This window comes from Eremothecium cymbalariae, chromosome 4, assembly GCF_000235365.1.
Source record: "Eremothecium cymbalariae DBVPG#7215 chromosome 4, complete sequence".
In the NCBI taxonomy this organism is placed as follows: domain Eukaryota; kingdom Fungi; phylum Ascomycota; class Saccharomycetes; order Saccharomycetales; family Saccharomycetaceae; genus Eremothecium; species Eremothecium cymbalariae.
Window position 1 is genome coordinate 1,212,359 of NC_016452.1, and position 24,557 is coordinate 1,236,915.

The window sequence follows — 24,557 nt, forward strand, 5'->3', positions numbered from 1 at the left end:
CAGGACTAGACGAGTCGAGATACAGCAGGTTGCTCACTAGGGTTGAGAGTCGCAATATATGATGCAAAGTCCTATAATTAGTGATGAAGGTGGTCGGTTGGTAAATTCAATGGAGCAGGTAGAGTTTAAAGATGGCGTTGTTTCCACTTCTGTAAATTTCACAGATGCCCCAGATGGCACTGAGGAAACAGCAAGATCAGGTGGGCAAGCAGCCACAGAATCGAACGATCAGCAAATGGCACCGAATATTACATCACTTAACCTGGAATTTATCGCGAGGCCTATGCTGCCATTGAAAGTTACGCAAACTGTTCACAAGGGGTTTTCCTTTTCATTAATGACATATAACTGCTTGGCACAATCGTTAATAAGACGATCATTATTCCCAACTAGTGGACGTGCACTGAAATGGACAAAACGAAGTATGGTATTGCTCAAAGAGTTTAAGCATTATAACGCAGATGTGCTATGTTTACAGGAGATTGACTATACACAATACTACTCATTTTGGATGAATAGATTATCAAACTTAGGATATGGTTCTAGATTCCACCGCATGGATAATAAGAGTCATGGTGTGGCAATTTTTTGGAAGAAGGATCTGTTCATTTGGATGGATCAAATGCTAATAAATTTCGATAATGAAGACTCAGGCGAAATAGAGCCCAGGAAAACGACTAACAATGTTGGCATGATCCTAGCATTGGGATTTAGTGATAAAGTTAAGCAATCCTTTCCTGGAACTGTGAAGAGTGGAATAATTGTTGGAACTTCCCATTTGTTTTGGCATCCGTTTGGAACGTATGAAAGAACTCGTCAATGCTATGTTATATTGAATAAAATGAAGGAATTTATTCATAGAGTACACTTATCGCAAAATGAGCATCATACAGATCTCACGAAGTGGTATCCTTTCTTTTGTGGAGACTTCAATTCTCAGCCATTTGACGCACCTTATTTATCTATCACGAGTAAACCAGTCTTATACAGTGGTAGAGCGAAAACAGTAATCGAATGTAGCGCTGCATATAAGTTCCCTGATCTCGGAGCTGGTGCAAGAGGGGCGAATGAAGATGGAGGAACTGTTGGGGAGGATCGGCCCGTTGATCCTGTCCCCGAATCCTTTCAACCTACCGCTGAAGTGTCCAGTTTAGTTCAAAAAATGGAAAAGCTACATAACTCCTTAGATATGAGGGCCATCTCGCTATACGCAGTTGCATATAAGCACGTTCACCCTGATAATGCGGGATTGGATAACGAACGTGGAGAACCAGAAATATCCAACTGGGCATATACATGGAGAGGGCTTTTAGATTACATCATGTATATTACCCCATGGCAAGCTTCGAATAATGTTGAAGTTGATTCACTAGAAAGTTTTGAAAAATTATCACATATTACTGTCCAAGAAATGTTAAGGATGCCACCTGCAAAAGAGATGAGCAGCCATGGCCAGCCACACGACGGCGAATATCCTAGCGATCATCTGGCAATGATGTGTAAATTGGAGGTGGAGATGTAATACCTTTAGGCGATAGTACTACAAATTAAACACAGATTTCGCATTGGTTGCCCTAATTCTCATCGACTTTTGTACCTGAGGATCCCCCGAATATATTTGGTAGAGTTTCTTCCGATTAGTTATGGAATTGTTGCCCTCCTTGTTATAATACGTATTCCAATATTTCATATACTTTGCAAGTATTGGCTGCTCCATGTTTTGCGAGGATTTGTTAATTAATTCACGTAGGTGCTGCACTTTTCCCAAGGTAATATCGTTTGAGAGTTTGAACCCCATACCCCACTGATCGCTTAAGGATTTTTGTAGAAGTTTATCCGATAAGGTGGTGTAGAAACTTTTCAGTACTGGGCTTGGAAATTCTGCCGCTCTGTAACTTGATTTTAAGTTGAAAAAGGCAATAATATTCCCCGTTATTTTCTTCATTAACGCATATTCCTGAATATTTACGCTTCGATTTTTTTGTAGTGTTTGAGGGAATCGTCTAATTTCTTCAATGAATGGCAAACGAACCAAATAAAAACCTTGATTGGTGTTTTTTCTATCCATTGCAACCATTAAAAATAGTTGTGGGTGAGCAATTCTCGTTAATTTGCCCCAAACAATTGCTGCTTTTCCTTTTTTAGTCATAGATGCATATAAATGTGAGAGAGTTTTTGAAGATCCTTCATACACATTGTCATCCGGAATAACATAGGATGATGTAGAGATGTTGTTATAATAAAAATTAACCTTATCCACTGATCTGAAACCAATTAACTCCAAAAACGTTTCATGTTCTGAAAAGCTGTTTATCATTTTTTGATCCTGCTCCTCAGTAAACTCGATATTTAATCCGCCAATATCGAAAACTTTGGTTAACCGGGAATCTGCTGCTTCCCCGTCATTAGCATTATAAAACTTCCGATGAGAAAAAGCATCTTGTGGCTTTGCACCTTTCTGGTATATGTATTTAAATCTTTCACCTGCTTTTTCTTGTGTTATGGCGAAAAATCCCTTTAATGAAATAATAAAGTCATTTTGCTTATTGATGATAAATGCACATTTAAAGTGGAACTTGTTACCTTCCTTTTTTTGAAGAAGCTTCCCCTTCAGCTCTTTAATTTCAATTGGTTTAGTATTTGGCCCATCGTAATACTGAATGTTCTTATCTAAATCCTCTGGCCTTCGTAGTGGTTTTAAAAGGTCGGCATAGAAAGTATCATTAAATGGACGAGTCTGCGAATGAATGAAAAACGTAACAATGGAAAAGGAATCATCATACAGAGCATTAATCGTATTTTTAAACTTTTTTTGCAGTTCTGCATCAAAATATTCTGCTGGCATATCATTAGCGGTGATTAATATGATCCTCTTGTTTCTAAATTTCCATTCGTCGGTAGTCTTCCCTTGGAGTTGATGTTGAATCTTAGCCAATACTGAACTTAGTGGGGAACCATCTATCTCTTCAAATGGTATCTCGTCTTTCAAGAACATTTTTTTGTTCTTAATATCAGATAACAGTTGTGATATCTTGTGAATCTTTTGAACATTCACCATTTCCAAAGGGAGCAACTCGTAAATTCCATCCTTAACATTTAAACGTCTACATTGATAAACATAACAGCATACTTCGCTATTAGGTAGCAACATAGCTAACTGTTTCATTAATTCAAGCAGTGCTTCAAGCATTTCTGCGAGCTGAGCCTTTGGACTTATTTCTGAGGACTGATACACCCTACTGGATAATTCAATACAGACTATGATGCTCTGACGACGTTCATGCTTTATATTCTTTGAATGCTGCACTTTTGTTAATGGATCTCCCATGGACATTGCTAAAGGAGTCTTCAAACAGTTGGTCAAAAAGTTTAAACGGATACCCTCAATATTTTGGATATTTATGATATTTAATTGTTTGCTATTTTAAATGTTTTATCGCGCTCGGGTTCAGGGTTAGTTGCTGGCCGCGATGATAATCATGAACCCACACGATGGCTAACTACTTTTACATTATTAGTAACACAACCAGGCACTGATATCGGAGTCAACAAAAGCTATTCCGTTAGCTATACAGAAGGGATATAGATTATATCTACAAGGTTAAAAATATGGTACTACACATAGAGGAAGACTTGGCATATTCCTTCCTCGTTACCAAACAGAGCATAGAATTATTATTGTTTCTCGAAAGTTTGCGAACTGATATGTTCAATGCTTCCATCAGGAGTGTTAAGGTCTGAATCAGTCAAGTTTGATTTTGGTCCTTCAAAGGTCTTATGCTTGTATAATACAAAATATATTATCGACCCAAACCAAACAAATCCTGTGAATAGGAATGTGTAATTCATTGAAGAGCCCGTGATATTGATCGGATTCGTGGGCAACATCATTAGAACGATGCAAAGAAGTTGAAAGATAATGGAAACCCAATTTATAATTGGAGACCAGAATTTCCCCATATAGAACACACCTGGGTTAAAGATATTTTTACCGAACAACATCCTTAATAGATTAGGCATCATCCAAGCAAGATAATTGGCGCCAACATACATCGAAAATAACGCTGAGGATGCAACTGGACCTGCTAATGTCAATAGTCCAATCATTATAGCAGCAAACGCTCCGACCCATGTTGCTCTAATCGGTGAAGACAACGATTTATTGACCTTCTTAATCCAAAAGGAGAAAGGTAACCCATCGTCCCTTGCAAAGGCCCAGATCTGTCTTGAAATCGCAGTTAAAATAGAGGCGCCCATAACATACTGGCAAACTGCAATTAACGACATGAATGCAATCGCCCATTGCTTCCCTAACACGTTAAATAATAGTTGTGCCAACGGTTGTCCGAAAGCAGTGTCTAGAAGGCCATTGATGTCTGGTCCCATACAAGCCGCAATAGTCACAACAATACAGAAACCAAGTAGCCAACATACGGTAATCGATGTTAGTATATCTACAGGAACAGCTTTTGAAGCATTCTTGGCTTCTTCAGACATGTGAATGGTGCTGTCGAATGCACCAATAACCCACACAATTGGTAGAGACCCACATAAGAAGAATTGAATACAATCTGGCCATGAAGAATTGTTTTGGAAGTTCGCAAAAATAAATCCAGGACCGTTAAAGGTCATGCTATCATTATTGGCAACTCCTATGGGCAAGACAATCAGAAAGGCCACAAGAGATAAATTTATCACTATCGAAACTGTCTGCAATACGGATACTGCAGCGGTAGCCATTGATGTTAAAATAACCGTTGCCAGTATTGCAGCACAGTAAACGGCAAACGTTTTTGACGACGAAAGCTCAAAGTCCCCATCCTTCCAAATGGCAACGATCGAAAGGACCTCCTGAGCCAAACCATATTCTACAGAACACAACCCAGCAACTAACGCCAGAGAATTGGAATTCCCAATCAAGAAGCTTAAAATAGCCTTGAACTTTGGAGGTGCATAGTAATAAGTATAGTAATACAACCCTCCGGAAGTTGGAATTGCTGATGCAAGTTCTGACATGGCGGCGCCAATGGATAAAATAAAAACTCCAAAAATTAACCAGCCCCATACAAAACTAACCATACCACCGGGAAGTGCAATTGTCAATATCGAGGCTATAGAGGGTAATAGCCCCATAATGGAAAATGCAATACCAAAAACCTGAATTGTCGAAAAATGTCTACTAAGTTCCTGCTTATATCCAATTTCTGCAAGCAATTCAACATCATCATATGCTGTTTTAGCATTAATATAATTCACTTGATCCACTGTTTTGGATCGGGACGTTTTAATGGAACTAATTTGCTGAACTCTAACCGAAGTGTTATTTGTAAGTGCAGGCTGTAGTAAAATAACATCCACTTTGGACGGTTGCTGCCCTTCTAAATAGGAAACCATCACCCTAAATTGTAAACTAAAAACTACCTCTATTCCAACCCCACAATAAAAGTTCCAGAAAAGTGCAATGAGCTCTTGAGTTGATATAAAGCCGAAGAAATGACCTTAACACCCTATCAGACTATGTTAGTTTATATTAGCTATACAATCAAAAAAAACTGACACTATATATATTCTGCTCTACTAAGAATATTTACTGCTAATAGTGAATTAAATCCCCTTGTAACTAACTTTTGTACAAAAGATCATGATAAGTTTCATGCTTATCGATTCATGAGTAGCGTATACTTCCCTATCAACGAGAGGTAGATAGCTGGGTTGCACGATAACAAAGTCACGCGGCGCGACCATCCAGCATTCGAAGGATGAATTAGATTCTGATTAATTAAGAAATGATAATAGTGATAATAAGATTAAAATGTTTGCAACAGAAAATAAAAAGGAATCTCCCGGGGGTGAGTCGAACACCCGATCTCCAGATTACAAATCTTGCAAATTACAGTCTGGCGCCTTAAACCAACTTGGCTACCGAGAGAAGCAAGTAAAGGTCTGAGTACAGAAACAGAGTTGGTTATAAGTTGAAACTGTCATGTCGTGAAATCAAAAGAGCATCTAGATGACAACGATAACCAGGCTAAGATGCAACGAACCTGAGCTCTCAGAAAACTACGAGGAGGATGACCATTGTGAGGTTGGAAGTGAAACCTACAACAATGTACCAGTGTGATACCGCCGATGTTCGCTTCAAGTGAGCTCAGGTAAGACTACAGGAACTATATAAGGAGACCCAAACTAGCCAGAATAGATTGGGATAGTAGAACCCTAGATTTAATCTATCCGGTTAGAGACGGTATAAACAGTAACTGATCCTCAACTAAAGCTTTAGCCCGCACGTGCGAGAAGTTCAAGCTAACACGTGAATTGAGCGAGTCACCCTCCAGATTCATTTTCGAAATCTAAAGAGCAATTAGAAGAGCAGGCTCTTCAGACCAAGGAGAAGCGTGTCAGAGGTGTCAAACGGCCATGATGATGATAACTATTGTGAGTATATTACCTTGAACCTGCATGTTGGTTGCTTTCGTGATTTCAGGAGAACATCAAAAACTATATAGGGAGACAGAACTAGCTAGATTAGATTAGAATACTACATCTCTTGAGACACGAGAGGGCAACTGATCCAATTAGACACTATATAACAGAAACTAATTCTCAAGTAAAGCATTATTGGTCACGTGCTAGAAACTTCAAGGTAGCACGTGACTTAAGCTAGTCGCCCTCGACAATCCTTTTTACACACAATTTAATTATATGTTATAGTGCTTATTATAAGATACTAACTAAAAGTCAATGTTCCTGTAATTGGAATAGTATTATCATCTATGGATATGTATTAAGTATATCAATATATATTATCAAGTATAGATACTATACTCTTTTTGTGATATATAATATTTTAATGGGAAACGGCTCTGACGTTATGGATACAGGCGACAACCATGCTTAGTAAGGAGGGTATTTTAACGTTATGCTAACGGCGTTGATCACGTGAGAAGATGTGATGTTTATTTGAAAAATTAAAGTTTAAAAGTTTATAATAAGCATTACTTAATAAACGTTTAACTCCATGTAGGGTGGATATATCAAGTTGTTTTTCTGGTTATTGTTGTAAACAACTGGACTGCTAAATGGAGGATGAATCAGGGTTAGATACATTGAAACAAATTAAGAAGGAAATTAGAAGAGACTGTACATCATTAAGAAATAGACTGCAGAGCGTTTTTTATGACAGTAAGTTTATAGCAAATGAAGTACTTCCCATGTTTCCCAACTACCCTCTTGTACCCAACGAGCGTTGTGGTTTGTGGTACTGCAATCCTGGAAAATACGAGCAAACATGTTATTTCAAGTCAACTGATGGACATACCAATCAATGGGATTTCAGTACAAGGAGATTGAATTTTCATATACTGTCAAAAATGGCTGAAGCCGGGGGTATAATCATTGTGGATAGTACCAGACGAGGCAAAAAGATGCCAGATGCGCTGAGTAAAACCATACCGATCTGGTGTGCGGTTTTGAATAATTTAATGCTTGATTATAAGGGTAAGGAAGATAGCATACCGTCGCTGTTTTGTCCACCAGGAACAGTTTCAAAGTTAGAATTTGATGGCATACACTCTAAAGTTCCTGATTTGGTTGAAAAGCTGAAAAAATTAAATATTATTAGCGGGGAAGAATTGTACAATATGTTCCAAGGCAAGGTGCTACGTCCTTTCTGGGTTTATCCTGGATCGCCGTTGCTTGATACTTCCAGAGATATTTTCACAGGAGAGGTCCTGGGAAATGTTTGGCAATCTGAGCAAAATAGTATTCCAGTCATTTTATGCACAGCTAGTTACCAATGCCAGGATGGTGAAGATAAACATCATGGGTTCACTTATGTCCAAGGTGCAGCAGATGACCATGAGTTATGGGCAAACGGATTGAACCCTGAAATCTTTTGGAAGAATATCGAATTCCTTGGAGATCCAGATAAATCTGAATTTGAGTTAGAGGATTTTGTTCAAAGAATAGGACGGACTGAAAAATTGACTGCTCAATCCAACAAACAATCTGACAGAGAATCTTCGTCTTCTTTCATCAAGGTTGATGAAATCACGAAAAATTTGTATTTGGGTACCGTTGCTGAAGGGATAGCACTTACCGAGAACATAGAAAAAGAACTAAAATCCAAATACTCACTATGCATTATCTGTAGCCAATCTGTTACAGCGAAAGCAGACTGTAACTGCGAAAGGATTAAAGTATATCCTATTAACAATAATTCAAAAAAGAGTTCCAGAGACTTACGTGTTGCCCTGATAGAAATAAGTGGCCTAATAAAGCAGCACATCACAGATCAATTGCCAATTTTAATATGCTGCAATACAGGTAAAGATATCTCCATTGGTATTATGCTGACTGCGCTGTGCCAGCATTATGATCTTCAATGGCATCTCGAAGAACAAGAAACCGTTAACAAGACAATTGTCAAAAAACATCTTGCTCGTATTATAACAAAATTAAGTGGAATTAATATCAACCCTTCAAGATCAACACTGAAGAATGTGAATGCCTTTTTACTATGAACAATAATGTTTAATACTTAGGATAATAATGCAATTAAATTGTAAAATAACCAATTTTTGTTTTAAGATTGAACATTAAATCACTCAATACGAAATATACGAGATTTATTGAAAAATTTTGTATTTTAAATTTGTTCGAAGTTCCTCTAGGATTGATTAATAACGAATAATATAATTAGGAAGCTGTCTAGCTATTACACCAATTCTTTCCGAGAAAACGCGATAGAAGGGTTATTAATTCCAAATGGTGTTTTACAAAATCGTGTTATCCAGGTCAACCATTGGGATGCCTGCTAAGACACGGGCTGTGGTGAAAAGTTTGGGTCTAGGCAAACGAGGATCGGTTGTGTATCATTCTGTTTCTCCTACTGTTGCAGGTGCCATTGCCAAAGTAAAGGAGTTGGTAAATGTGGAGGTAACAGATAAAGCTTTAAGCAAGGAAGAACAGCGGCAACTGAGGACGTCGAATCCAGGGTACACTGTTGAAAAAAGGTTGTGAACTCAGAAGGCTCATATGGCCTGTTCTGAGGGTGATAGAGGGAGAGGGGACAGGGGACAGGGGAGAAGGAGAGAGAATTTGGGTTTTGAAGATTTTAGAAGGAAACGAACGTAAGTGTTGATAAATTAAATGTCCTATAAATAGAACAACTGTTGAATTCATTGCATGTACATTAATATTATAAAAGCAAAGAACGAACCAAATTCCAGAATTTAGGTAGTTGTCGTTTTTTAAAGAGAGAGAGAGGTATAGAGAGAGAAGAGAGATATGCAACAGAATCTTTAACGGTTATTGATATGTCGAGTGTTTTTCCTCCCCTAATATACTCCACTTGCTATGTCCCTTGGTAAAATGTTTCCGTTGTGGAAACTATAGTGTTCATTACCATCGTCATCATCCAAAGCTAAAGAGAACGAGTCCATCATACGTAAGAAATCGCTTTTATTTATTGCCTTACCGTCGAAACTTAAATCAATGCTATCGTTGACACTTTCTTGAACGACCAAGTAATCGACTCGGTCGGGGATTATTGTGGTATAGTTAGAGGATGCTAACGACCTCCTCTTTTTCTGCGGTTTCTCATGTTGGTACCTTTCAATAACGGAAGATAACTGTTCCAAAGAAATCACTGTATATTCATCCATGGAACCTAATCTGATTGGCTGGATCTTATGATACATGCTACGTTTCTGTCGGATTATCATGGCCAATCTCTGGATGTTATTACTTGAAGCTTCCCTATCAATATTTAGTAATGGTACAGAGAGCTTGTAGTACGTCTCAGATATCTTTTTTTTGATGCATTGATAACAGGATTCCTTAAGGCTTTAGTAGATTCAGGTCTAATAGGATTACTCATGTACCGAGATTTCAAAGGCTTTCCATCCTGGTGTTCCGTAGCAATATTACTAGCTGTGGGTATCTCTACAACGTGGGCACGGTGTTGATTATGATGGTGGTTATTGTGTTTATGTTGCGATGTTTGTGAACTCTGCTTTGAATTCATCATCAGATATGAGTTAGCCACAATCACAGGAGACCTAGAAAATTTCCCCTTTGGTTTGTACTCTGCCGATTTTTGCTGGCTGCTGCTGTTGAGTACGTTTGTTCCACTAGTTAATGGAACCCTTCCGTTGACTTGAAATGGCTGCATGTAATATTGACTGGTATATTGTGTGTCTTGCACTGGATAGCTGCTGTAATTGCTGCGCATACTCATTCTTCTCATCGACTCCATTCTTTCAACTAAAATCAAACTATTGAGTTTGTCAATTATATATATTGAATATAGTAAATAACCTACCCAGTTGGAAAAAAAGAATGTTATAAACTACTAATAAGTAAAAGAAACTAAACTAATTCTGAAACAAAACTTCCATTATGCTCATTCATTCATATTGAACCATATTCCCAAGGACTAACTCATTTGTGTTTACCTTTCCGTTTTGGGAAAGTACATTAACAACAAGGCACAACAAGGATATTACAAAACTGTATAAAAATTATGTATTCAATACATACTACTATATCCCTATAGTAATCCGTGCTTCCTTTTTCGAGGCTTCTTTGCAATGGCGTTGACGTACTGGTGTAGAGTTGATGTTTTTGTGCATTTGTACAAAGGCGATGTCAGCCTATTGTTTAATTTAAGTCGTAATTAAGAGCATCTCAACCGAAGCTTTTGTCAAGGCAACCTAGACGCAGTCCAAAAAGATATGAAAGGGATGGTTCGTATGTAGCATTGAGCAGATTCTGCTCTCATTTAAAAGAGGTGTGATGTATCAAGAATTGGGGGATTTATTTTTATTTGTACCTTTAAAAATATTTACAGGTTTTTGGGTTTTATGTCACCATTATTAATTCATGTGATTACAGATTCTTGAGTCATTGAAAATTCGAGAATGCCGTCCAAACAGTCTATTTTAGTAATTGTACAATTAGAAACGGAGGAGCCTGTGACTGGAATTGGTTTCTTCGACGTGTCAAATTTTAGCCTTGCAAAACTGTAATGTAGAGTTGGGATTGTACAGTATACAAAGCCATCAATTGGGAAGCTACGTACTGAAACGGTCCATTTTTTGGGGGTTTCAGAATTTTGTTCGTTATTCAAATATCTCAAAGTCCAGTAAATGCTTGATAGTCTGTTTGCATCTTTTAATATGACGTCTCTGGAGAGAATGTGCCAATTAAAATTCGTAATTTCCTGATTGTGGAAACAGGGTGGTAGTTTTTGTAGGTGTTTATGCAACTGTAGGTGATTTATCATATCAGGTATTCTTCTTAGAGGAGATGTTACCGTCAGATACACGGGGGCTCCGAGCATCGCATGGGGTACTGGGTTTGGTGAGTAGAAACTATTTGTCAAGAGGGCAATGATTTTCTGTAAATCTGAATCTGATACCTGCTTGCCTAGTTTTGCTAGGTTCCTAACTGGTCCGTAGATTGACTCAACATCAAATTGGAGATTTAGTCCCATGTAGCCACGAAATATTCCTGGAATTTTATGTTGTTTGAAGTACGACCCTGAAAGTATGTTTGTCATTATCATCATTTCTGAGACAAGTATGTTCGATTTCGAGGGAATCTGATCTGCGAAACATATGTTAACGAGCTCACCGTCTTGATTGGGTTCCAGATGAACTAGACCCTTTCGAACATTATCAAATAGCATTGCGTTGTGTTTTTCTACTCGATTAGCTCTCAATTTTGAAGCAATATTGTGGAGAACATGTATGTCTTTTGCCTCTTCAGTAGCAGGATCAGACTCTAAGATCTTATCAACGTAAGCGTAGGTGATGCGTTTAGATTTCTTAGTGGTCCCCAACTCAACCTTGAAACTATCGTAATCGATGAATTCAAGGGCAGGTTTTGACAAATTAACTTCGACAGAGAATGTAATTGTGTTTGTTGGCTTGAGCCAAGTTCCCAGGTCCGAGGCACGGCTGTAACTTTTTGGTAACATAGGAAAAACTTGGTCTGGAAGGTAAGTAGTGAAAGCTCGTTGGAATGCAATGTTAAGGACAGGATCGGCAAGTATATCAGTGCTTTTTGCTACGGAAAACCATGATGCAGGGTCTGCAATATGCGTGAAAACTCTATATCTATCCCCACCCAAGGCTTTAACCGCAATTCCATCATCTATTTCGTGAGCATCCTCACTATCAATACAGTAACAAACAACATCATTAAAATCATTCCTAATTATGTTATTGGCTGAAGTCGGAGCTTTTTGGCTGAGAAAGATCAAATATTTTTTGGTCAATTGAAGAACGTTCACAAGAAGATGGTAGTTCCAATTCATGTGACCAGTGGAGTGGGTTAGGTGAAGTTTCTGGACATAGTTTCTTTAACAGTTCAAAGCATATATCGCGAGTTACATCTTTACCCTTATAATCATCCAGTTGCCGAAAGATGCGAGTGACAATGTAAATTATAGAGGCATTGCCGTGGAAATTTCCAGCAGCATAATCGCGAAGAAGCTGTAAAATACTTTCATAATCCTTTACTACCTCTCTGTGCCTTTTCAAATTGACCAATCTTGCAAACTTATCAATCGCTTGAAAATTTTTGGCACTCAGATTCTCAACCACATCATTGTAGTACAGGTGTTGTTTGTTAAATGGCAGCACTGTAACAGATATTGGGGAAAACAAACCTCTATGCTGAGATATATTACCCCAAATCTGCTGTTTTTGCTGCTGTATAATGGCCCAATATGTAGCGAGATACATGGACGCATCCAGTTTCTCAGGAACGCTGGCTTCTAAGTGCAAATTGTTGATTTTAAAAGCGGAATGTTCTAGTCCCACATCTTTAAGTAATTTTTTAATAGAAATTGATGCACCACTCGCTGTCGTGGGTAGCTCTAATTTAGATACTAGTTCTACCAATTTGAATATTGACAGTTGCCATGGTCCTAACTGTGATTGTAGATGCCGATGGAGCAGCTCCAATTTAGCACATACAACTGGCAATAATTCCAAAGCCTGACTAGATAATTTCGTAGGCACATATGATGTGAACATCTGTCGCGCAAGCATTGGGACCAAGTATGTTCGTGAACGATCGTTTTTCACAGTACCAATTGGTGTAAACCCATGATCTGTCTCTTCAGCAAGCAAATACCGCAAATGCTTTTGTTGAAACCCTGGAACTCTTAATTTCACATTTAACTTCTCGCGATATATAACTTCACCATCTGAAGTAGAAAAAGCATACCTTATATCTGAAGGATTTGTCGGCAATTCCACGCACATTACCAACTGAGTGGAATACCCATCCACCAAACACAAATCTCCAATCCCCAAAGAACCCTCAATAAGAAATTTTGGTCGAATATAAAATACTCCTGTTTTCTTATCATACAAATTGGGATCCAACCATCGCTCGATAAACTCTATATCAACAGTATGATTCTGCAGCTGGCTTTTAGAAACTCGTTGCCCATTATCATTATGCGCCAGCCATCTATACGAAGGCTTCAAATACCGATCAGTAAACCGACTAGTGTATTCCTTTCGTATTTGCTCTAAACTCTTAATTGCAACCTCTGGTTCCACGTCCTTATCTTGCGAGAAGTATATTGGCTCTTCTGCTATATGCTCTACACCCGCAATATGCTCTACATCCTCTACGGCATTATCAGATAAACTCAACCCATTCACTATCTTTTTATAAGATTTTGAACGAGCACGCCACACACTACTACTCACATGCAAATATCTTTTCATATCCCTGCTAAAGCCTATTTTTTGTGTGTGTGCGTGTGTGCGCTAGATGCATTCCTACTAACGTTTATGATGCATTTTATCCATTGGCATCGAACTTCTTCATTTAGTTGTACTGTTGTGGATTCTCCATCACATGACCGATCTGTCACATGACCAGACATTACCCGGTTTTTGAATCATAAAAAATAAAAAAGGAATCTCCCGGGGGTGAGTCGAACACCCGATCTCCAGATTACAAATCTTGCAAATTACAGTCTGGCGCCTTAAACCAACTTGGCTACCGAGAGGTAAGAAAAGTAAGTATAAGGTATTGACCACAGTTTCAATATAAAGATAGGTTTGTTGGCTTGAAAGCACGTGGTCAGACAAGTTTTAAACATACCTCTGCATACTTTACAAGTCCAAACGAGTGCCGGCCCAACTAACCAACATGCAGTTAAAGAGACGCATATACTAACTACCAAAGACTGAATATGATGATATGATTGGTGGTTTTATTCAATTACAAAACATGTAAACAATATATACATTAAATGAAAATATTTGAAAGTTAAAAAAATTCAACATATCTTCTTTAATCGAACAAACCGAATCCCATGTCATCGTCGGATTCCTCCTTGGACTCTTCAACAGCCTCTTCCTCCTCGGCAGCGGCAGCGGCACCACCAGCAGCGGCACCACCAGCTGGAGCAGCACCACCAGCTGGAACAGATGCCAACTTGGTCTGGCCTTCAGCAATCAATTGATCGACGCTCTTACCTTCCAAAGAAGACAACAGAGTAGAGATCTTAGCTTGTTCAGCCTCAATACCCACAGATTCAACCAATTGCTTAATGTCAGCGGCGGATGGGGATTCGTTACCACCTTGCAACAACAACAAGTAAGCGGCCAAGTACTTCATTTTCTCTCTTTTTTGTAGCTCCTCCTGTGAAGATTCCTGAAATAATCGATTTAAGCTGAAAACTAGCAGACTATTCCTTGGTATGTATAAAAAAGGTAGAAGTTAGAGTGTATATGTTAGGGAGGAAGAGATCCATCTCAACCGAAAAGAAGTAATTTTGAAATGAAAATTTTCGAAAACAGAGTGGGTCATTATCAACGGCGTACCACAAATTTCGCATTGGGAAATATGTGGTCTGGAAAATTTATGACAAATTGCCTCTGTACAATGTAGTCACTAGGCCTGCAGATTATATACTGTGGTTGTTGTGAGCTTTTAAAAAGCGGCGATGGATGAAGGAAGAGGCAATGCAGGTAGTATCAATTAGCATCCAGCAGTAATTGTGGCCGTTTAGAGGGATTGTTGAAGAGTCTATTATGGATCCAGAACGCTCTCCGAATGCATATCATGATATACTGTCGGGCGGTATAGCAGGAGCAGTGGGGAAGGTGGTGGAATATCCGTTTGATACAGTTAAAGTTCGGTTGCAGACACAGCCGGTACATGTATTTCCGTCTGCGTTGTCGTGCATTAGATATACTTATAAAAATGAAGGCGTATGGAGGGGGTTTTATCAAGGGTTAGGCTCACCTTTGGTCGGTGCTTTTCTGGAAAATGCAGTGCTGTTTGTATCATTTAATAAAGCAATACAAGCGATAGATACTACTAACATAGAATATGGGAGTACCACTAAAGTGGCATTGGCCGGTGCGTTTGCTGGGGCATGGGCAAGTTTTGTGCTTACACCTGTAGAATTGGTGAAGTGCAAGTTGCAAGTGTCTAATCTCAGGAAAGACTCAAAGTCTTACGACGCGATCTGGTCGACAATAAAGTCCGTCATCAGACAAAATGGGCTCCAAGGCATGTGGCGAGGCCAATCAAGCACATTTATCAGAGAGACGGTTGGTGGTGCTGTGTGGTTCACGACGTATGAGACTTTAAAGAATTGGTTTGCATCTACACGAGAGGATGGTAGGGTTCCGACACAGGGATTGCTGGTTTCAGGCGCCAGTGCTGGTGTCAGTTTTAACGCCTGTGTATTCCCGGTGGATACAATCAAATCAGTGATGCAGACAGAGCACATTGGGTTGTCACCTGCTGTGCTTTTGGTGCTTAAAAAATATGGCGCCAAAGGATTTTATCGTGGAATTGGCATCACATTAATAAGGGCCATGCCAGCAAACGCTGTCGTCTTTTACACTTACGAACACCTATCTTCTAGCAGATGACATATTTATATTACTACATTAGATCGCATGTGAGTAAGTAAGTACTACCTACAAATAATTTTTTATTCGCTGGTTATACCTGCGGAACAGACGTAAAACTCTCACAGACCATATGACCAATCCCTCCTTGAAATAGAACAAGAAAGCGGCAGTAAAAATACTTTGGATCAACTTAACGCCTATCCCGTGGTAAAATCCGCTAAACCCTTCCTTCTTCATGGTCTGTAATGCTAATTCCCACATGTTACTGGCCTTTTTCTCACCTTTAGCCAAATGCATCCTGGTTTTCAATATGATATACGGATACGTAACTCCCGTAGCGGCCAGTTTACCAATTGCGCCCAAGAGAAACGCCCACGATGGAGCCAAAACCTCCTTGTTATTTATCTCCAGCAAGAAGTTCTTGAGTTGTTCAAACACCGTATACTGGATAATCGGATTGGCGACTAACACCAACGCAGGCTTCAACCCATTGAATAAAGTCAAAAACCCATCGTTCTGCAGTATATCCAAAAATACAGAAAACGTACTTCTATCAGACTTGGCCACCATCATCCTAGTGTTGACCACCCATATTGGATTTGAAGCAATTGCCGTCATAGACCCTGCAATTGTCCCAGAGAACATTGAATCCAAAGTACCTAAACGCTCCTTTTTACGGACTCTCATCGTGGCTCTGGAAGTTACCTCGTAAAAATAGTAGTAAATAAAGCTCGTCAACGCCATTCCGTACATCGCACTCTCAAGTCCTGAATAAAACCCCGTAATACCTTCCTTACGGTATATTTCTTTGACTTTTTCACATATGCCTGCTTGCTCTGCGGAGTCGTCCTTAACCTGCAACCTTGTAGCGATTGTTACCAAAGGCATTGTTAAAGCCATTGAAAGGGCACCACCGCCAGCACCTGCCACTGCATGCGCTAGTTCATCAACCTCCACAGCTTTCATGCCTCTTTTTGGATGCTTCTGATATGTTCCGGGGTACCTAATATTCAATAAAGAACTACTGCATCGACATTACAAAAAACCCCCTAGTGCACATTCAAACTATCTATGTGACTTATTAAACTACTGTATTTATATCAATCGATATGTAGATTTGCGGAGAAAAGATTACAAAAGCGAAATTTAACTCTAAATCATTCGGCATATTGCTTTGTTCCATATATCCGTGTACCCTTTGGAGATTATTCGTATTTGTTGTACCAGTTCTGAGCAAAAAGAAAACATGCTTTTGAAACATTGCCAGATTGCTTTTGCCGGCCTAACCGTCATATACATGCGTCACCCACCATACTGCTCCTCAAACAGGGAATATTTTAGATTTGTATAGTTTCCGTCGAAATTTCCTCGAGCCGTGCTCCTTCCCTAATGGGGAGCCTGGCTGCAGCAGCCTCAGACTCGAGCGTTTCCGTGATGCAACGTCCATTGTGATCTTTCTCGAAGAAAGAAAGAGCGCGGAGAGAATCCATTAATTATATCAATGATCCCTCTCATCCTGGTCGCTGGTTGAAACGAAAAATCATTTGAATCACTCTATTACATATTCTGCTGTGCTGGCAGCAGGTTAAGTTACTAAATTTGAAAGAAACTGATATGAGCATTAATCCATTTGCCAACATTGGGTAAGTATGCAGTGTGAGCAGCTGGTAGCGGAATCCCAAGAAACATTCATTAGTTATGGATTACTAACAAATGAAGCACAGACAGACTGTTCTCTACCTGTCCGGAGCCGCTATTCTTTCAGTGGTAGTGACCAAAACAGTTATTCGTCAGAGGAGAGATAATAATTTCCGTCCACATGCTCGTGATACGGACGAAGATGCTGGTAAGGAGGAGGGGGACTATTATAGTAATTTAGCCAAGGTTAAGCCTGGCTTCCCGTTGGAGCAGGGTAAGAGCAACGAGAGGAGTCGGAAAAGTGAGTTTGAAGGCGCTGGTCTGTCTTATAAGAGCAGGAAAGGTGGTGACAGACTTGGTTTCCTCGATAGGCGGCGGGGTGCGGACGATGACAACACCAAGTAAGCAAGGACATAAATACGACTGAAGTAAATATCATTGCTGTATGCAATCTACCTGTAAATATTACTATTTATTATAACTGGCGTTATCTGGCCCAAACCGTTCAACTAAATGGTGCTTACGTACTGTCCTGCTTTTGTTCTATTTTTTGATAAACCTAGACGGTTTGTACAATATTATTCTTAAGGCATATAGAAGAAGGTTTCAGGCTCACAAGTACATACAATTAACCAGTAATTTCCAATAATGATACAATACGGTGGAGCACCTCGCCTCCACAAATTTCAAGACGAGAAAGACGACATTATCATCACCATCATCATTTCTTGGATTCCTCAAAGTAATCAGCCATTTCCTGGTCCAACTGCTCTAATGATTTCTTTTGAGGTCTAGGTTTTCTCTTTTGAGGCTTTGCAACTGCAGCCTTCTTCGTTGGAGCTCTAATGTCTCTCTTAACAGGAGGAGACCTTCTTGGTCTTTCTTTGCCCTTGTTAATAGGGGCAATCCTTGCCGATAATGGTTTCCTGGTTGGGTCTACAATTAAGTTCAACCTCAACTTAGACTTACCCCCATCGATTGGGGCACCGTTAAATTTCTGAACAGCCTCACGAGCCTTTTCAGCACTGACAAAAGTCAAAGTAGCCATTCCAGTAGAGTTACCTCTTTCGCTGTAACTCAACAAGACTCTCTGCAAACCACCAATACTGGTTCTAAAAAAAATCCTGTGAAAAAAAAGTTAGTTTACTATCTCATCATGTCAAAACCGCCTGGAAAATCCTACAGAGAAAAAAAAATCATCCCAATTATATCAGGGAGGGAGGGAAATATCTTTTGGCCATTCCCAAATAATTAATGTCTTATCTGCCCCACCACGATGGCACGGGTATAGTGAAGATAAAATAAAATGCAAAAAATGCTTCATGCAAGTGGGTAACCAAAACAATAAGCAAATAAAAAAATATCGGGAGGCAAGGGCAACGCACCGAGTGTCTTACTTATTAAACCTGCAACTTCCATTACAGATATTCACTTCCTTTTCTTCCGTTTTTGAGTATGGGTTTCATTAGGCAACCTAGGAAATTTATTGTCCTCTATACAAGTAGGCAAATTGTACATGAGAACCATTATATTTGGTCAGACCACCACCTTACATTTCTTGCTCCTTCAAAGGGAAATTTATCGAGGACTGTAAAATAGAAATAAAGGGCGCTCCTAAATGGAGCCCCCAACATATTGAATTCCTTATGCAACCTTCAAAAGATAGAACGGATTCTACGATTTAAACTACAAGCCTCCATAATATTCCCCCTGCTTCTCTTTTTTTCTTTGACGATAACAAACTGAATTGCTCCCCAAGATAAAGCCCTCATGTAGTGCAGCGGCAGCAACACACAGTAGGATAGAGCGAAGTGAAACCAAAAAGCCCATCAGTTTATGAGCTCAGACTTCCAGGCAAATGAAGTTGGTGGATCCCAAAATAACATTGCTCGTTCCTTTCCTTGATAAGCGATTAAACCCAGCCACATACCAAAAAGTTGAAAAAGAAAAACCACGTGCCATATCTATATCAACTTTTATTCTCCGACAAAACGCGCTTCGCCATCAAAAACCATCCCCCTTCCATAATATAAGAGAGGTCAATCATAGGCAAACGCCCGCAAAAGAACCCACTTTTTTTCTCCCTTCATCCAACGATAAATCAATTTCTAAAGGTTTAACATACTCTAACAGCATCCTCCTTGATATCTCTTGGTAACCCTTCAACGTTAACCTTAGTAGCATACGCCGCCTCCAATACACTGGCCGCCTTCTCCATAGAGATAACTGGTTTCCTCACACCGACCGCAGCCGCACCCCTGTGACGACTCACATTCACATTCTTCGAAACCTTTCTTGGAGCATTCTTGGTAGGCTTTCTAACTACCCTCTTCTTTTGCGAATCAATAATTTCATCGAGAGCTCTATCTAAATTAGCTGACATTTTCGTTAAATTTTGTTTTAAAAAGATGCCCTTTTTCTTTCCTGAAAGTTGCTTAAACTTATTATATCTAATCTGGAAGAGATCAAAAATAAAATTGAGCTCTTTACTTTAAAATTATAGTATGTGAGGGCGAATTAGAATAAACAAAAAAACAGTAAAACCAAGCAACACTTGATAGCTTTCCTGCCTGCTATATTAGATAGTTTCTCTGAACAATTTCTCCGTTTTTGCCACTGAAAACGGACGAAAAATGTTGCGTTAAGGTGGGAGAAAAAAAAACCGGTGGTTCGCTATATATATATACTGTTTCCAATAAAGTCGCCACGCGGCGAATTTTTAAAATCTCATCATAAAGGCCGGGTAATAAACACGTGACTAAACCAGGGTAACATTATGGTCACGTGATAGAAAGTCGGGTAACGGTAGCGTGCCACATGATTAGTGTTGAGACAGTGTCAAGCACATGATCGTTGTCTGGCAACGAAAGGAACACCTATCATCACAGGGAGTAATTGTGAAACAGGCGTAGGTTTAATATCCAATACTGGGATCTACCTACCATTATTTAGAGAGAAAGTTTTCGATTTTTAAGATTTGGCAATTAAAGGTTCGATTGTTTTCAGGAAGAAAAAAAAGTTTTTGTTTTGTTTGTTGTTTGAGATCGCATATTACATACAAGTCGTGGGAAAAAGGTCATCCCGCCTTTATTATAGGAAAGTTTACTTTTTGAGCCAGTCGAATTCTTTGGGGACGTAGTTGAATTACAGAGCAGCGATTACTGTAGAGAGTATTAGGAGGGTTTTAAGAAGCTTTGGAGTTGGGTTGTCGAAGGGTAATTCAAGAAATAGGGATCTGTTATAGGCTTTTTGGATCGAAAGCGGAGGTTTCGGCTTTGTTTTCTTTTATTTTGTCTTTTAGTTTTCAATTTGAAAGATAACTATTACTATAGTTGTGGTATTTGCTGCTGCTCGTTTTTAGGTTTTCTCATCATTTCTCCTGCTCTTCCTTCCAGCTAGGGATTTTTTTTTTTGAAATTTGTTCTGTGTAGCTGGCTGTTGCATTCCTAGTTGCAACAATAGATAATTTGCAACAATTAGGTACCTAGAGGGGGAGATTATTTGTTTCAGAGAACCTTCTTCAGGGTTAGATTTAATAATAATTGTGCGAGTCCCTGAGATTGTAGATAGTTAGGAAAGTATAGAGAGGTCGGTTACAATACGGGATGTTGAAACGTAAATCGCCTAACAGGAGTAGCCTACAGGTGCAGATGCGGCGCGCTAGTGAAGAGACTAAGGGTCTTCAAAAGCCACATGTTATCCAGCGTGGGTTTTACAAGCGGGTTTCTCCATTGAGTTCACCTAATGGGGTTGTTAATAATGTTGAGTATATTATTTCTGCAGAGTTTGACAACAAGCAAGGCCCTGTTATTAAGCACCAGTATCCCAAGAATTTGCCAGGATTTAAGAATGTGAATTCTTCTTTGTCAAACTTAGCTGGTCTTATGATTCCGAATGGCATAGAGAATAAACCTGGTGAGTCAGACTTCACAACTTTTATATTATACAAAGATAGGTATACCCAATCTTTTCTGTTGTTCCCCTCTGATCAAGGAAGAAGCCCAGTCAAATATTCCAATGATTCTGCTGGTCGGTTTCCGCGTTCGCCATCACGACTGGAGTCGGTGATCTTGGAAGAAGATGAAAGTGCAAGTAGTTCCAGTGGTCAATCCATTCCAATACAGTTAAAGGAGATCCCTTTGTTTTTCATTAATGTGGTTCATGCTAAAATTGACACCAGCAATGAGCGTGGAGCTATTATAAAGTCTGTTGCGGTGGGATCGCTGCTTCAGAATTTTTTTATTTTCAAGCCGCTTCTAATGATGACATTAGGTGAATATATTAAGACCCCGAATATTCAGATTCTTGTGGAATGCTTTAATATGATTAATAGTCTGGATCTATCCTTAATGAATCGTATTCACTCAAACAAAGTTCTTCAAAATATATTGAATTCCATCAATAATGAAGATATTATTAATGAAATCTTTGATCTAAAAGAAAAATCTTTGAAGAAGATTCTCAGGCTGGAAGAATTGCCTGAAAGGGATCAAAACGGTAACTCCATCACCTTCAAGCAAGGTTGCATGGTGTATCACTTTGATTCATTTATTCCTAGTGTATTGCCATCTCATTTTACAAAGATCCCTTTACAGGTTGACCTTATAAAATATAATGCTATTAAACTAAACATTAACTACAAGGATCATGTGTTAAAGTTTTTGACTGAATTTATTCCAAAAATTGCTCAGCTGCCGAGGTCTGATCCTTCTTGGAGATTGATAGTTAATTCAACAAATTTGACGAAGGATAGTTTGTGTCAGTTTGTCCTCGCATTATCCAACTTTATTAGCGCATTCGACGATCACTACTTTCATAACTCTTTGGTTATAATATTTCCATATATGGATATATCGATGATTGATGAGCTACGTAACGAGTTTTCAGTTCAGAAATCTGGCAACTTTTTCTCAATTATAGGTGTTTCGAATCCGATATTTGAAATGCAAAAAGACGTCTGGGACTTTTATTATGATTTGGATCGTGGTTCTCTCCATTCGCAGAAAACACCGCCTCCTTCTTCTACGACTGTGCCAAGTTCCAGCGGATCCCACACCACTGGGAATAGGAGCAGTGAACTTTTAATGAAAATCTTCAATAAGAACAACCATCCAAATGTGATATTAAGAAACGAGCCTTCCAAAATGGGGTTGTTGTTAAAGTTTATTCAATATATAGTACTTCAACAGCATGATAACCAGACGGTATTGAACGTTTTTAAAAGAGTTATTATCCTACAACTGATTCATCTTTTTAGAAAGTTGAATCATGAATCCACATCTTCAATTGAAATGTTACTGAAAGATGAATACATGTTAACCTACAAAGATTTTGTTATGTTTCCAGAGTTTTTCGAGTATAGTTCACTAAAAGTTATAAGGCTGTTGTATGACTTGGAATCTTGTTTACAAGCTGTGTTCTTCCCTAAAACTCAACCAAGAGAGGTAATGAAGCGTATACTAAATGAAACTTCACGATCATTTGAAAAATTTATACAAATTTATGTCTGTGAATAAAACAAACATGGGTAAGTTTTTAAATGTGTGCTTGAATTACCCCTTGACGCATCCTTTCGAACCTTTTGATTTAGCTCATACAGACTTCTCCAAGATCAATTTAACCCGTGTCTTAAGACATGAGATGAAACACACAGAGGCTCTCGATGGATTATGTTACGGACAGACAAACGTAATTGATTATTTTTTCTTTGGACAAAGGTTTAAGTCTGGTGTTTTACCCCTTTATTAATTAGTCCTCTGTTGGATACAACTCTAAGCGATGCAGCATCCAGTTTGCATTCGGCGCCTTCCAACTCAATCCTTTCCACCCCAAGAACTAACAGAAGTAAACAAACCTCTAATACCAAATCCAAACATGATTCAAGTGCTTCTCAGTCAGATGGTAATCTGTCAGCGATTTCAAGTATTTATGAGAATTACTGCGATAGTGAATCTGTCCATTCAGTGAAAGACAGTTCTATGTCTTTCACCAGCAGCATGCAGGATGTTACTAGCATTATTGACAGGATAAAAAAATTAACAGTCAGATTATTGATGAGAATTGAAAAACATCACATAGGTTCTATGCTTATTAATAAAAAGCTAAATCCAATGTTTCCAGTAACATATCATGCATTAAAAAGAGAACACTTCCCAGAGATCTACGCAACAAGACCAGGGGCTGCAAATAACGCGGATGATTCTCCAACCAAAGCAACGTTCGATGCAAGTGCTGATTCAATTAGTGCTGAAGCTGCCGTAGTTTCGCCTTCCCCAAAGACTACGAACTCTGAAACCAAATTAACACCAAACAGGCACGATCTACTGCAAGAATTGCAAATGATTTCTAAAAAACAGAAATCAGCTGAAGATGAGAACCAAAATCTTAGGAACACTACCCAGTCTGTACTGAATATAGTGGAACCTTTATCAAAGTTAGAACTCGTTTCAAAATCTGAATTTAAAGTAACTCGGATTGACCATCCGCGTAACATCTCTAATAAGACCACCATAAATGAAACGTGTTAAATATATAGTGCCTTTAATAGGGATCGGATGGACTTGATTCTACGGGATATCCGGCGCCAAGCGAAGAGCTGAAGGAGGGCTTCTTTAGTTCAAAACTGTTCTATAATTATCTGATATGATCAATCGCATGTTTCCTTCTGTCGTTCTTTGTAGCGCCATTTTCAATATTTGCTTTTGTCTAATCTTTCTTAATACCAAGTATTTATATATATATATATATCATATATCTGTATGTGTGCGGTAAGGTCTGTCTAAATAAAACTGTACTGGGCTGTTTCTAATATCTGACCATTTTATTCGTTTTCGATGATTTGAAATTTGACTCTGCTTTCTTAATTGTCTACGGATTTGCTCGAGAGTTCCCTCGAGCATCTCGAACTAATTTTATTATATATTTGTGAAGTAAAGGCCATTGCTTGTGCCACAAGTCGTAAGAGTTGAATACAGAAGGTTCGACTTCAATAGCTTGCGGCGAAAAAGGGTTCTAAAG

At 38.9% G+C, this 24,557-nt stretch overlaps 9 protein-coding genes, 2 non-coding genes and 4 further genes across 11 annotated transcripts; 6 read left to right on the forward strand and 9 right to left on the reverse strand.

Moving 5' to 3' along the window:
• Positions 1-58: 58 nt before the first annotated feature.
• NGL2 (RNA exonuclease) lies at positions 59-1,522 on the forward strand (the record flags this gene model as incomplete). Its single annotated transcript, XM_003646417.1, has 1 exon — positions 59-1,522. One exon carries the CDS (start codon positions 59-61, stop codon positions 1,520-1,522), a length of 1,464 nt encoding a protein of 487 aa, XP_003646465.1.
• An 18-nt stretch (positions 1,523-1,540) lies between these two features.
• Positions 1,541-3,334, reverse strand: YKU70 (ATP-dependent DNA helicase YKU70; the record flags this gene model as incomplete). The annotated part of the gene is made up of 1 exon (XM_003646418.1): positions 1,541-3,334. The coding sequence occupies one exon, from the start codon at positions 3,332-3,334 to the stop codon at positions 1,541-1,543; it is 1,794 nt and encodes a 597-aa protein (XP_003646466.1).
• A 341-nt stretch (positions 3,335-3,675) lies between these two features.
• UGA4 (Uga4p) lies at positions 3,676-5,394 on the reverse strand (the record flags this gene model as incomplete). Its single annotated transcript, XM_003646419.1, has 1 exon — positions 3,676-5,394. One exon carries the CDS (start codon positions 5,392-5,394, stop codon positions 3,676-3,678), a length of 1,719 nt encoding a protein of 572 aa, XP_003646467.1.
• Positions 5,395-5,839: 445 nt separating this feature from the next.
• Positions 5,840-5,929, reverse strand: Ecym_4622. The gene is given in 2 exon segments: positions 5,840-5,875; positions 5,891-5,929. It is a non-coding gene; the product is annotated as a tRNA-Tyr (tRNA).
• Positions 5,930-7,079: 1,150 nt separating this feature from the next.
• Positions 7,080-8,522, forward strand: RIT1 (tRNA A64-2'-O-ribosylphosphate transferase; the record flags this gene model as incomplete). Its single annotated transcript, XM_003646420.1, has 1 exon — positions 7,080-8,522. One exon carries the CDS (start codon positions 7,080-7,082, stop codon positions 8,520-8,522), a length of 1,443 nt encoding a protein of 480 aa, XP_003646468.1.
• Positions 8,523-8,766: 244 nt separating this feature from the next.
• Positions 8,767-9,021, forward strand: MRPL33 (mitochondrial 54S ribosomal protein uL30m; the record flags this gene model as incomplete). The annotated part of the gene is made up of 1 exon (XM_003646421.1): positions 8,767-9,021. The coding sequence occupies one exon, from the start codon at positions 8,767-8,769 to the stop codon at positions 9,019-9,021; it is 255 nt and encodes an 84-aa protein (XP_003646469.1).
• Positions 9,022-9,338: 317 nt separating this feature from the next.
• On the reverse strand, positions 9,339-10,257 carry Ecym_4625 (the record flags this gene model as incomplete).
• A 625-nt stretch (positions 10,258-10,882) lies between these two features.
• On the reverse strand, positions 10,883-13,751 carry Ecym_4626 (the record flags this gene model as incomplete).
• Positions 13,752-13,948: 197 nt separating this feature from the next.
• Ecym_4627 lies at positions 13,949-14,038 on the reverse strand. Its single transcript is given in 2 exon segments — positions 13,949-13,984; positions 14,000-14,038. It is a non-coding gene; the product is annotated as a tRNA-Tyr (tRNA).
• A 287-nt stretch (positions 14,039-14,325) lies between these two features.
• On the reverse strand, positions 14,326-14,652 carry RPP2B (ribosomal protein P2; the record flags this gene model as incomplete). Its single annotated transcript, XM_003646422.1, has 1 exon — positions 14,326-14,652. One exon carries the CDS (start codon positions 14,650-14,652, stop codon positions 14,326-14,328), a length of 327 nt encoding a protein of 108 aa, XP_003646470.1.
• Positions 14,653-15,068: 416 nt separating this feature from the next.
• ORT1 (Ort1p) lies at positions 15,069-15,920 on the forward strand (the record flags this gene model as incomplete). The annotated part of the gene is made up of 1 exon (XM_003646423.1): positions 15,069-15,920. The coding sequence occupies one exon, from the start codon at positions 15,069-15,071 to the stop codon at positions 15,918-15,920; it is 852 nt and encodes a 283-aa protein (XP_003646471.1).
• A 48-nt stretch (positions 15,921-15,968) lies between these two features.
• Positions 15,969-16,868, reverse strand: Ecym_4630 (uncharacterized protein; the record flags this gene model as incomplete). The annotated part of the gene is made up of 1 exon (XM_003646424.1): positions 15,969-16,868. One exon carries the CDS (start codon positions 16,866-16,868, stop codon positions 15,969-15,971), a length of 900 nt encoding a protein of 299 aa, XP_003646472.1.
• A 648-nt stretch (positions 16,869-17,516) lies between these two features.
• On the forward strand, positions 17,517-17,945 carry COI1 (Coi1p; the record flags this gene model as incomplete). The annotated part of the gene is made up of 2 exons (XM_003646425.1): positions 17,517-17,545; positions 17,627-17,945. 2 exons carry the CDS (start codon positions 17,517-17,519, stop codon positions 17,943-17,945), a joined length of 348 nt encoding a protein of 115 aa, XP_003646473.1.
• A 316-nt stretch (positions 17,946-18,261) lies between these two features.
• Positions 18,262-19,923, reverse strand: Ecym_4632 (the record flags this gene model as incomplete).
• A 1,222-nt stretch (positions 19,924-21,145) lies between these two features.
• On the forward strand, positions 21,146-24,067 carry Ecym_4633 (the record flags this gene model as incomplete).
• Positions 24,068-24,557: the final 490 nt, after the last annotated feature.